This window comes from Papio anubis, chromosome 1 (assembly GCF_008728515.1).
Source record: "Papio anubis isolate 15944 chromosome 1, Panubis1.0, whole genome shotgun sequence".
Taxonomy (NCBI): Eukaryota; Metazoa; Chordata; class Mammalia; order Primates; family Cercopithecidae; genus Papio; species Papio anubis.
The window spans coordinates 135,469,743-135,483,138 of NC_044976.1; the positions used below are offsets into that span (position 1 = coordinate 135,469,743).

The 13,396-nt window shown below is 44.5% G+C and overlaps 1 protein-coding gene across 1 annotated transcript in view; it reads left to right on the forward strand.

The window, feature by feature from the left end:
• The window catches only part of PARP1 (poly(ADP-ribose) polymerase 1), a 47,374-nt gene that overhangs the window by 2,070 nt on the left and 31,908 nt on the right, over positions 1-13,396 (forward strand). The window contains exon 2 of the mRNA XM_021926608.2: positions 3,726-3,891. Within this exon, the coding sequence (XP_021782300.2) occupies positions 3,726-3,891 (166 nt within the window). The remainder of the gene's footprint in view (positions 1-3,725; positions 3,892-13,396) is intronic.

Here is a 13,396-nt window from a genome sequence, read left to right on the forward strand (position 1 = left end):
AGTACTAGATCTTGTTATTTAAAACTTTGAAGCTCACGGGTTACTGTATGCAAATTACCTTTCAAATGTTTTGATAATTATTTGAATATGTTTCCTTTTTGAACTTTTTTGTTTGTTTTGTTTTTTGAGATGGGGTCTCACTATGTTGCCCAGGCTGGTCTCAAACTCCTCAGCTCAAGTGATCCACCCACCTTAGCCCTGTAAAGTGCTAGGATTACAGGCGTGAGCCACCACGACTGACCATTTGCGAGCCTTTTTATTATGCATTTTTAAATGTTATTCCGAGAAAGGGACATCCACGGGCCGTAACAGGTGGGCAGAGTACTGTGTTCTAGTGGAAAGACAGAAAACCCAAGTTCAGACGGTGTGTTGAGGCTAGAACAACACCGCTGTGGAGGAAGTTAGAGGAGGCTTAGCTGTGGGGGAGGCAGGATGGAGGAAGCTGAACCTGATCAAGTTTAACATTCTGGGGCCAGGCTCGGTGGCACACGCTTGTAATCTCAGCACTTTGGGATGCTTGGGTGGGCAGATCACTTAAGCTCAGCGGTTCAAGACCAGCCTGGCCAACATGCTGAAACCTCGTCTCTACAAAAAAATGCAATGATTAGCGGGGCGTGGTGGTTCATGCCTTTAAGTCCCAGCTACTCTGGAGGCTGAAGCTGGAAGATTGCTTGAGCCTGGGAGGTGGAGGTTGCAGCGAACCGAGATAATGCCACTGCACTCCAGCCTGGGCGACAGACCCAGACCCTGTCTGAAAAAAAATAAATAGTAATAACAACATTCTGGGCTTTCCTTTGGCATACTTGATAGTGAAAGAAACTCTTTATTATTAAAAGTAACTGATTTTTCTGTAATTGTGATTGAGGGTGGATTCAGAGTTTTAATTCAGAATTTAAAGTTGGTCTGGTAGGCTGAGCTGGTGAAGACCAAAAGGAAAGAAGCCTTTTCACTTGCTTGAATTTAAATACCTCTTTTGCATTTATATGGGAGTATTGTTTTCCGAGTATCTGATACCTGATACTTTAGCCCTCATGCCTGGGGCATCTTGGGAGGGATGAGCTGGGCCCTCCAGCTTTTTGGTGGGAGGAGGGTGGCGATAGACCTTTGAGTTGCTCTGTCCTGGGAGGGTTTGAGCACCCGGAGGCATGCAGCGAGGTCAGTTCATTCTCTCTGTGGCGTAGGTGGACAGGTAGCATGGCCTGTTCTGCACAGAAGGGAACCCAGTTCACCAGCTGCTGGTTGGGTGAGGACCCTGGTATGTTAGGTGCTCAGAAAGATTCTGTGCCTTGCCTGAGCTGTGCAGCTAACAAATGGAGTCGATAGTCTCGTGACCTTGGTCTGATGTCTTTCTGCCACATCATTCTCAGTCCTAAGTTTTAGGGCAAAGCATTGCTTTGGTCAAGGGTTCTTCTGCCGAGGCCCTTTGTCCTCTAAGCTTGTGCTGTGATTGCACCATTGGGCAGCACCTCTAGGTTATCCAGCACTATGCCGGTGGTTGGGGGAGACAGCACCCAGACCAAAGGGCAGCAGGTCTGGGGCCCCTGGCACAGCCAGGAAGAAGTGCCATAGCCATTACCTGTGCCCTTTTATACAAGGGTAACCAGAACATTGTACAGGAAGGGTAGACAAGGGGTAGACAAGCAGGCAGAGCCAGGACGAGGCCACTGCAAATGTTCCATGATAGCCAGATGCTTAGGATCTGTATCAGCAGCCTAGTTGAGATCTGGTGGAATGTTTGAGAGCTGGAACATGAGTCTGCTCTTAGAAATGCCATTTGCTGTCTCTTCTGCCGCAGGAATTACCCCATCCTTCCTTTTTTTTTTTTTCCATCTGACCTGAAGCCCTAAGCAAACACTGCGTGCCCTCTGTGACAGATGTTGCTAGAGAGTAACAAGATAGGCATCTTGCCCCTTATGAAACAATCACCAAATGCATAGTTCTTAGTGAGCAAGGGGAGCTGTGGAAGGGGACCTGAGGGAATGCTCTGAACAGGGCGGGGAGCATTCCAGACCCAGGGGAAAGCTGATGTTGAGGAGTCCTTGTGCTGCCATAGTCTTAGCTGTGCATTTTAATACATCACATCCAGAAAGAGGCCACTCACAGCGGAGAGAGGGAGTGAGGCACCTTATCATTGCTTTTCCAGAGTATTTTCCCTGTCCCCACAACTGCATCCTAAAAATTCAGCACATTTACTTTTAATGCTGTTTTAATACTCTTACTGCATCTGTGTGACGTTTAGCTTTATATTCTGTAAAAGCAGATGTTTGGGACTTCCCTTGCTGTAGTCAGATCACAGTTGGTATATTTTTAAGTAGCTCTTCCTGCCGGGCAGTGGAGTGTGGTGGGAGGAACCATGGTGTCAAATCATTCATTTGCTGCCTCTGTGACTCCCAACCCCCCAGGCAAGGATTTCCAGCCCCGCTGTCTCCATCTGTGAATGAAAGTGCTGGTTCCCACCCAGAGGCAGATTGTGGGATTACACAGGATGATTTATGAAAGGCTCAGGGACCCACACTACAGGCTGTGTCTTCCCCTTCTTCCCAGTCGCTGTCACCGTCCACTCTGTAAAGCCAGGACTGGGTGCAGTGGCTTATGCCTGTAATCCCAGCACTTCGGGAAGCCAAGGTGGGCGGGTCACGAGGTCAGAAGTTCGAGACCAGCCTGGCCAACGTGGTGAAACCCCATTGCTACTAACAGTACAAAAATTAGCCAGGCGTAGGTGGCATGTGCCTGTAGTCCCAGCTACTCAGGAGGCCGAGGCAGGAGAATGGCATGAACCCAGGAGGCGGAGCTTTCAGTGAGCCGAGATCCCACCACTGCACTCCAACCTGGGCGACAGAGCAAGACTCAGTCTCAAAAAAAAAGCCAGACCGTGCTGGAGGCCTGGGAGCAGAACCTGGCCCTGTCACAATGAAAGGCCTAGTGGGAAGCAAACCACTTGCAGAGGAGAACTGTGTTCCCTGTGGCCAGACTTCCCAGGTCCTGCACCTGGGAAACTGCCCCCGCGAAGGCCAGTGAGCAGCTGACTCCAGCTCCAGGCATGCTGCCCCGAACCGAACCATCCACTGTCACGGTTGCCTCACAGACCTCCATTGATTCCACTCACATCTGTGTGGCTGCTGCGAACTTGACAGTTTTTTTCTGACACACTTTTTCTGCTTTGCTCATTATCTGGGTCTTGTTCCTCATTATTCTTAACTGCAGAGGCACTTAAAGAGCCCTTTTCTGGGGCACACAGGCCCTTTGAGTCCAGGCGTGCCTGGAGCAGTTGTCTGGCCATTCCCAGCAGATGCTGCAGGATTGTGACTCTGCACAGGTGTCTTCTGTGTGTTTCACTAGACCATGAGGCAGCTCACCACTCAATGTAGTGGTGTGTGGTGAAAAGGGACGTGGGGCAGAGCTCAGTGGTAAAAGGCTACCTTTCTTGTGGCTGTGTTTGTGTCCGAAGAGAATGAGCTCAAGAACAATGGGCTACAGTCCTCTGAGCCTTGGGGAAGATCGTGAGAAGGATGCTGCAGCTCTTCATGTGAGAGCGGAGGCTGTCCTCCTTTCACAGATAGGAGAACGAAGGTTTCATGTGCTGTCCTTCGAAGGTTTCATGTGCTGTCCTTCTGTCCCAGCTGTCACGGCTGGGACTGGGACTGGGACTGGGGTTGAGGTCAACATCTAGTGGTTCTAAGCCAAAAGTTAACTGCTCACTTACCTCCCTCTGTTTGTCCTTCTAGTCGCCCATGTTTGATGGAAAAGTCCCACACTGGTACCACTTCTCCTGCTTCTGGAAGGTGGGCCATTCCATCCGGCACCCTGACGTGGAGGTGGATGGGTTCTCTGAGCTTCGGTGGGATGACCAGCAGAAAGTCAAGAAGACAGCGGAAGCTGGAGGAGTGACAGGTGTGTACAAATGGGCAGCATGGGCATTCAGCCCCCACCCTGAAGCTCCCAGGGGTCCTCTTCTCAGATAGCAAAGCAAACCTCCCCCAGCTTGCCTTCTCCCACATGTGCAGATCAAGCGTATGGTGCCCATGTTATTTCAGCAACACCTCCTGGACTCAGCATCATCTGTTACATGATATTTGGTGTTTTATTTTTCCAGATGCTTGGAATATAGCCTTTAAAGTTGTTTTGTTTTTAATAGACTTTATTTTTGTTCATGGCAAAAGTAAGCAAAGAACAAAGAGTTTCCAATACCCGCTCCCCCTTCTACCACACAGGCTCTTCCTTGTCAACATCTCCCACCAGAGTAGTACATTTGCTATAATTGAGGAACCTACATTGACACATCATTATTGCCCAGAGTCCAGAAACTCCTGATGCTGTACATTCTATGGGTTTGGACAATTACGTGATGACATGCATCTGCTGTTATAGTATCATACAGAGTAATTTCAGACCTGCACCCTTCTGCAGGCCCCTTAAGATTAAGGAAGAATAGCTCATCTCTGAGAGGGGAATGAGGTAGGAGGCAGGGCTCAGGCACCAAACCAAACCGAGGACTAACTAAAGCAGGGACAGGGACGAAGCAGCTTTCCATAAAACACCCACCAGTGTGCCATATCAGTTTACCATTGCCATGGCAATACCCAGAGGTTACCACCCCTTTCTATGACAACAGTCTGATGACCTAAAAGTTACCACCCCATTTCTTAACATGTCTGCATAATCTGCTCCTTAATTTGTATATAATTAAAAGTGGGTGTAAATATGACCACAGAACTGCCTTTGAGCTGCTGCCCTCAGCACACTGCCTGTGGGCTGGCCCTGCTCTGCAGGAGCAGTCACAGAGCCATAACACTGCTGCCGCAATAAAGCTGCTTGCTTCTACCACCAGCTCGCTCTTAAATTCTGTCCAGAGCGAAGCCAAGGACCCTCCCAGGCCAAGCCCCAATTTAGGGCTGGCCTGCCCTGCATCACTTTCACCGCTCTAAAAATCCCCTGTTTATCCCTCCTAATTCCCAGCAACCACTGCCCTTTTTACTGTCTCCACAGTTTTCTCCTTTTATGTCTTCTCCCATGTCTTAGTACAGGTCATGTCAGGTGACATAGAGAGCAGAGCATAAAGCAAAGCTATTAAAAGCTTTATTAGGAGATGTAATCCTAGGGCAGCAAGAGAGAGGAAGGAAGGGGAGGCAGGAGGGCAAGCACAGTGCCTGCCATATGTTGTCAAGCTGGCCACGGCTTCATGAGAAACAGCCAATGGCTTGGTCATGCAGGATGCCCTCACACAAGTCCTTTGCCACCAAGTTCAGAAAAGCCCCTTGGAGCAGGAGGAAGGGAGCGGCATTATCCATTGGTTCTGTCTCTTGTTTCTTACTGGTTTTTGCTTGCCTGAGGTGCGTTCTCTGCACTTCCAGATTGTGCTACTGGCCTCTGCACAGTCACACCCTGCAGCCAGAGCTGCCTCTAGATCTGGAAGTGGCGGGAGGACTCAGAGTCCCTGGTTTTGAGTTGGCCTGTTGGTGACAGTGCTGTGTTTGTTACTGTGGTGGTCACTACAGGGTCGGTATGCCAGCGTGTGGCCCTTACCCTGAGGTAGTGACAGTGCTAGGGAAAAGGCTATAGCACCAGCAGCCACTGTCAAGTAGCCCAGCCTGGGGATACAGATGAACTACGTCCAGAACGTATAATTTTATAGTTCCTTGTTTCTTTTAACATCTAAATGTTTACTCTATTTGGAAGTTTTCCCAGTGTGTGCTGATGTGGTGTGAGGCATGACTCCAGTTTTATTTTTTTCCAAATGATGATCTAGTTTCCCTACTTTGTTTTTTTGTTGTTGTTGTTTGTTTTTGTTTGTTTTTTGAGATGGAGTCTCTGTTGCCCAGGCTGGAGTGCTATGGCATGGTCTTGTCTCACTGCAACTTCCACCTCCCGGGTTCAAGCGAATTCTCCTGCCTCAGCCTCCTGAGTAGCGTGGTGCCTGCCACCATGCCCGGCTAATTTTTTGTATTTTTAGTAGAGATGGAGTTTCACCATGTTGGCCAGGCTAGTCTTGAACTCCTGACCTTGTGATCCGCCCTCCTCGGCCTCTCAAAGTGCTGGGTTTACAGGCATGAGCCACCGCTCCCGACCCCTACTTTGTTTATTGACTTATTCATCTCCCCCATTGATTCCAGAGGTGTCTTGTGTCATGTACAAAATTTCTGTATTTTAGGGTCCTTTTAGAAATTTCTGTTCCATTGTCTGTTTAACCTTTTTTTATATATAGACTTTTTTTTTTTTTTTGGAGACGGAGTCTTGCTCTGTCGCCCAGGCTGGGGTGCAGTGGCGCGATCTCAGCTCACTGCAAGCTCTGCCTCCCAAGTTCACACCATTCTCCTGTATATAGACTTTTTTCTTATAGCAGTTTTAGGTCCACAGCAAAATTGAGCAGAGTACAGAGTTTCCATATAGTCCTCCCCACCCCACACATACACAGACTTGTCCACAGTCAACAATGCCACCAGAATGGTCCATAGTTATAACTGATGAGCTACATTGACACATCGTTATCCCTCGAGGTCTGTACTTTACATGAGGCTCACTCTTGGTGTTGTACATCCTGTCAGTTTTAACAAATGTACTTTGGCATGCATGCACCTTTATGGTAGCCTTCAGAGTCCTTTCACTGCCTGGGAAATCCTCTGTGCTTTGCCTAGTCATTCCTCCCTCCTCTCTAACCTGTAGTAACCACTGATCTTTTTGTTTTCTCCATCGTTTTTCCTTTTCCAGAATATAATATAGTTGGAATCATACAGAAGGTAGCCTTTTCAGATTGGCTTCTCTCGCTAGTAATGTGCTCTTAAGATTCCTCCATGTCAGGCCAGGCATGGTGGCTCATACCTGTAATCCCAGCACTTTGGGAGGCTGAGGCGGGTGGATTACCAGGTCAGGAGTTTGAGACCAGCCTGGCCAATATGGTGAAACCCTGTCTCTATTAAAAATACAAAAATTAGCCGGGCGTGGTGGTGTGCGCCTGTAGTCCCAGCTACTCGGGAGGCTGAGACAGGAGAATTGCTTGACCCGGGAAGCAGAGGTTGCAGTGAGCTGAGATGGCGCCACTGCACTCCAGCCTGGCAACAGAGCTGGACTCTACCTCGAAAAAAAGATTCCTCCATGTCTTGTCGTTTTATTACCGAATAATATTCCACTGTCTGGATTACCAGTTTGTTTATTCATTGACCTGCTGAAGGACATCTTGGTTGCTTCCAAGTTTTGGCAATTATGAACAAAGCTGCTAGAAACATCCATGTGCAGGTTTTTCTGGCAACATAAGTTTCATCTCCTTTGGGTAATCAAGGAGTACAGTTGCTGGATCATGTGATGAGAGTATATTTAGTTTTGTAAGAAACTGCCAAGCTGTCTTCCAAAAAGCTGAATCATTTTGCATTCCACCAACAATGGATGAGAATTCGTATCATCGTACATCTTTGCCAGCATTTGGTGTTGTCAGTGTTTTGGATTTTGGCCATTCTAATAGATGTATAGTATTTTATTATTGTTTTAATTTTTATTTCCCTAATACTGTAATTATCTTGAACATCTTCTCATATGTTTATTTACCATCTGTATATCTTTGGTGAAATGTCTTTTGCCTGCCCCCGCCCCCACTTTTTTTTCTTTAAGAGTGTCTTGCTTTGTTGCCCAGGCTAGAGTGCAGTGGTGTGATCACAGTTCACTGCAACTTTGACCTCTGTCTCCCACCTCAGCCTCTTGAATAGCTGGGACTTCAGGTGTGCACCACCATGCCTGGCTAATTTTTTAAAGTTTTTTGTAGGGATGGGGCTTCATCTTGTTTCCCAGACTAGTCTCAAACTCCTGGTTTTGCTCTTTTTAAAATCAGATTGTTTTCTTACTGTTGATTCCTAAGAGTTCTTGGTATATTTTGGATAACAGCCCTTTATCTTATGTCTTTTGAAAATATTTTTTCTCAGTGTGTGGCTGGTCTTCCTCAGAGCAGAAGTTTTTAATTTTATGAAGTCTAGTTAATCAGTTACTTCTTCAATGGATTGGGCTTTTGGTGTTGTTTGTAAAAAGTCATCACCAGACCCGAAGTCATCTAGATTTTCTTCTAGAAGTTTAACAGTTTTGTGTCTTACATTTAGATCTGTGATCCATTTTGAGTTACGTTTTGTGAAGGGTGTAAGGTCTGTGTCTAGATTCCTTTTTTTTTTTTTTTCACATGTGGATGTCCAGTTGTTACAGCTCCGCTTGTTGAAAAAGCCATCTTTTCTCCCATTTTTGCCGTTACTTTTTTGTCACAGATCAGTGGACTGTGCTTGTGTGGCTTTGTTTCTGGGCTCCCTGTTCTGTCCCACTGATCTACTTATCCTTTTGCCAGTACCACACTGTGTTGACTGCTGGGGCTTCATAGTAACTCTTTAGGTTGGGTAGTGTCAGCCCTCCAACCTTGTTACTGTCTTTACTGTCATGGCAGAAGGCAAAGGAGAAGCCGGCAGTTCACATGGCCGGAGCAGGAGGAAGAGAGTGAGAGGGGAGGTGCTACACGTTTTTAAACAACCAGATCTCAGGAGAACTCAAAAGTATCGTGACGCAGCACCAAGGCAGAAATCTGTCCTGTGATCCAGTCACCTCCCACCAGGCCCCACCTCCAACATTCGAGATTATAATTTGATAGGAGATTTGGGTGGGGGCACAGATCCAAACCGTATCACTGTCTGTCCTTCTTGCAGCTGCTCCTTGTAGCTGTTGGTATGTCTGACCAGCTGCTTGCTGCAAATAGATTAGTAACGGCTCAGAATTGAGAGTTTTAAAAAGTAAATAAATTTGTAAGAAAGGGTTCAGAGGGTGAGTATGCCAGTTTTAGCAGAGGGCAGGTCTCATTCTGTTGCCTAGGCTGGAATGTACTGGCAGTCTCTAACTCCTGGGCTCAAGCAATCCTCCCACTTCAGCCTCTGAAGAAGCTAGGACTACAGATGCCCAATTAATTTTTTAACTTTTTTTTTTTTTTTTTTTTTTTTTAATAGAGATAGAGTCTCACCATGTTGCCCAAGGGATCTTGCTATGTTCCCCAGGCTGGTCTCAAACTCCTGGCTTCAAACAATCTCACCTCTGCCTCCCAAAGCGCAGGGATTACAGGCATGAGCAAATACACCTGGCCGACGTTTTTCTTGTTCTGTGGCTGTTTTCTCTTTTGTGTTCAGGATAGGGAAAGTTGTAGGTTTAGGGGCATAGATGTGTTATATCTAGTTATAATTTAAATATACCTAAGTACATAGATAGATAGATAGATAATCTCTGTCACCCAGGCTGGAGTGCTGTGGTGCCATCTCGGCTCACTGCAACCTCTGCCTCCTGGGTTGCTGGGATTACAGGTGTGTGCCACCACACCTGGCTGGGTATTTTTAGTAGAGATGGAGTTTCGCCGTATTGGCCAGGCTGACTTAAGTATAATTTTATAATATGAGAAGGCATAATAATTTTACTGAAAATGTGTCTTTTTGTGAAACTATCATAACCATACAGTTAGGATACTACCTACTGATTGTCCAGGGACTTTTCATCCAGAGAGCCTAACTTACTATTTTTAAATATATGAAACGTTTAATTCATCCCAAACCCTCTAATTCACAAATGACTTATTAACATGTAGGATATCTCCTTAGAAAATACTAATTTGCTTGTGAGTGTGTGTGATTTTCTTTCCTGCAGAATTGAGATCCTACTCTAAGTATCACTTTCCTTAGTTGATTTTTTTTTTTTTTTTTTGTTATTTAGTTTGGGTAATAGGCATAACATAAAATTTATCTTAACTTTTTTTTTTTTTTTTTTAAAGACAGGGTCTTGCTCTGTCGCCCAAGCTGGAGTACAGTGGTACAATCATGGCTCACTATATCCTCTGTCTCCCGGGTTCAGGCGATTCTCCTGCCTCAGCCTCCCAAGTAACTGGGATTACTGGTGTGTGCCCACGTCTGACTAATTTTTATATTTTTGGTAGAGACAGGGTTTCACTATGTTGGCCAGGCTGGTCTTGAACTCCTGACCTCAGGTGATCCACCCGCCTTGGCCTCCCAAAGTGCTGGGATCATAGGCATGAGCCACTGTGCCTGACCTGTCTTAACCATTTTTAAGTGTAGTTCAGTAGCATGAAGTAGATTCACATTGTTAGGCAAACATTACCATCATCCAGCTCCAGAACTTTTTCATCTTCCCAAACTGAAACTCCCAATCCATTAAGCAGTAACTGCCTGTTCTCCCTGTCCCTGGTAACCACTGTTTCTTCTGTCTCTGTGAAGCTAAAACTCTAGCACCTCATGTGAGTGGAGTTAGGCAGTTATTTGTCTTTTTGTGTCTGGCTTACTTCACTCAGCATAGTTCTTCTAGGTTCATCCATGTTGCAGCATGTGTCTGAATTTCCTTCTTTTTAAAGACATAATAAACATTAATTGCATGAATATACCATATTTCATTTACCCATTCGTATGTCTGTGGACATTTAGGCGGTTTCTGCACTTTGTTTTTTGGTTTTTTTTTTTTTTTTGAGACAGAGTCTCACTCTATTGCCCAGGCTGGAGTGCACTGGCCTGATCTCGGCTCACTGCAGCCTCCACCTCCTGGGTTCAGGTAAATCTCCTGCCTCAGCCTCCCGAGTAGCTGGGATTACAGGCATGCACCACCACATCCACCTAATTTTTTTGTATTTTTTGGTAGAGACAAGGTTTCACCACATGGGCCAGGCTGGGATTACAGGCGTGAGCCACTGCGCCCGGCCAGGTTTCTGCATTTTGGCTATTATGAATGGTATTCATAATATTCATAATAATGATAATGAATATTAGTGCTATAATGAACATTGGTATACAAATATATGTTAGAGACCTTGCTTTCACTTCTCTGCTGTATATACCCAGAAGTGAATTCACCGAATCATGGTAATTCCATGTTTAATTTTTTGAGGAGCCTCCATCCTGTTTTCTACAACAGCTCCTCCATTTCCACCAGCAAGACAAGGGGATTCCAATTTGTCCTCATTCTTATGAACACTTATTTTTTTTTTTAATATAGCCATGCTAATGTGTGTGAAGTGTAGTATCTCACTGTGGTTTTTTGATTTTCATTTCCCTAACAACTAGTGATGTTGACCTGTTAGTACTTTTACAACTTGATATTTACTCTTTTCATGTTAAAAGTTACAGATTAAAGTGCATAGTAGTCATTTAGTGAGGTCTTGCTAAATTTCATGCAGTATTCCAAGTACTTGACATATTAATTTAATTGTGTCCTTGCAATAGGTCTTTGTCAGTTTTACAGGTGAGGACGTTCAGTCACAGAGAAGTTAGGTAACTGACTCAAGGTTGTACTGGTAGAAAATTCCTGAGCCAGGATTCAAATCCAGTCTGTCTTGCTTTTTTTCTTTTTTTTTTTTTTTTTTTTTGAGACACGGTCTTGCTCTGTCACCCAGGCTGGAGTGCAGTGGAATGATCACAGCCCACACTCCAGCCTTGGCCTCCTGGGCTTAAGCAATCCTCCAGCCTGCTGAGCAGCTGGGACTCCAGATGTGAGCTGCCGCACCCAGCCCTGTCTTGCTTTTGAGACTAGAATTTTAACCTTTTAGTTATATTACACATAGAGCTGCTGCAAACTTCGTGTACATCCCAGGCACCTGTACAGTTATTTCTTTAATTCTAAGATGTGCAGTTACTGTTCAAAGGGATGAACAATTTTAAGGCTTTCTATGTATGTGCCAAATTGCCTTCCAGAAAGGTTGCTTCAGTTGCACATGCTATACCAGCAGTATATAATATACTCATTTCTCTACTAACATACCATTCCTAAGTGTTTCCTTTTTTGGAGACAGGGTCTCACTCTGTCACCCAAGGCTAGAGTGGAGTTGCACGATCCTAGCTCACTGTAACCTTGAACTCCTAGGCTCAAGCAATCTTCTTACCTTAGCTTCCTAAGTAGCTAGGAGTACAGCCATGCGCCACCATGCTGGGGTTTGCTTTGGGGGCTGTTTTGTTTGTTTGTTTCTTCCTTAAATGGAGGAAGTCTCTATGTTGCCCAGGCTGGTCTTGAACTCCTGGGCTCAAGTGATCCTCCTGCCTCATCCTCACAAAGTGCTGGGATTACAGGTGTGAGGCACTATGCCTGGCCTTGTCTTTTTCTTAAGGAAATGTAAAAGATACTGATTCTTTGTCGTAACATTTTACAAATATTTTTCCAAGTTTGACATTTTCTTTTAGTTTTGTCTGTTGTATTTTTTTGCCTCATTAAAGTTTCATCTTTCACTAACGTTTGTATAGTCATGTCTGTCTTCTCATTTGTGATATGTCTTTGGTATTATATCTGGAATTTTAAAAATGATTTACAGTAGTTACATGCACAGATCTTACGTATACAGTTTTGTGAGTTTTGACAAATGCTTATACACATCTGGCATATACCCCATTGAGTTATAGACATTTCTATCACCCTGGGAAGTTCCCGTGTACTTTTGCTAGTCATTTTTCCCTGACTCAGGTAACCACTGTTCTGATTTCTTTCCCCATATATTAATTTTGCCTGATTTAGAATTTCAGGAAGAAAAGGAATTGTATACCCTCTTACACGCTTTCTTCACTCAGCGCACTGCCTGTGAGATTCATCCAGGTCATCTTGTGTGTCATTAGTTCTTCTAATTTCTGGGGAGTAGTCCTTTGTTTGGGTATATCCGTTTGTTTATCCATTTTACTGTTGGTGACTTTGGGGTTGTTGCCATTTTGGGGCTATTACAAATACAGCTGCTGGGAATTTGATAGGCATCTCACTGGATCCGTGGATCAAATTGCAGATAATCGACATCTTAACAGTCCATGAACATGATACATTTCTTCATTTATTTAGGTCTTCTTTCATTTCAGCAGTCTTAGAGCTTTTAGTGCAGAGATCTTGCACGTCTTTTGTTAAATTTATCTAAGTGTTTTATGTATTTTAACGCTGTTTAAATAACAGTGCACTTGCCTTTTCCAGTATGTTTATTGCTAGTATTAGACATATTTGTATGTTTGTATATTGACAGTGTGCCCTGCATATTTGCTAAATTCACTTAATTTAGTAGATTTTAAAATAGATTTCTCAAGATATCTCTTAGGAACATCAAATAGAATCATCTACAAGGAGAGATGGTTTTACTTACTCTTTTCCAAACTTATACCTTTTTTTTTTTTTTTTAAATTTCCTTAATGCACTTACTACAACCTCCAATACAATATGGAATGGAAGTGATGGGAAGATAGCTTCATCTTATTCCTGGTCTTAGGCATCTTACTACCTGATTCAGCCTGAGAATTTATTTTTATAATAAGAAAATAATCTAGTTTTTGTCCCAAATGTCTAGCCAGTGATCCCCACAAGTCTTTATTGAATAATTCAACCTTTTCCCACTAATTTGAAATGATACCTTTACCACATATTTAATTCTTAC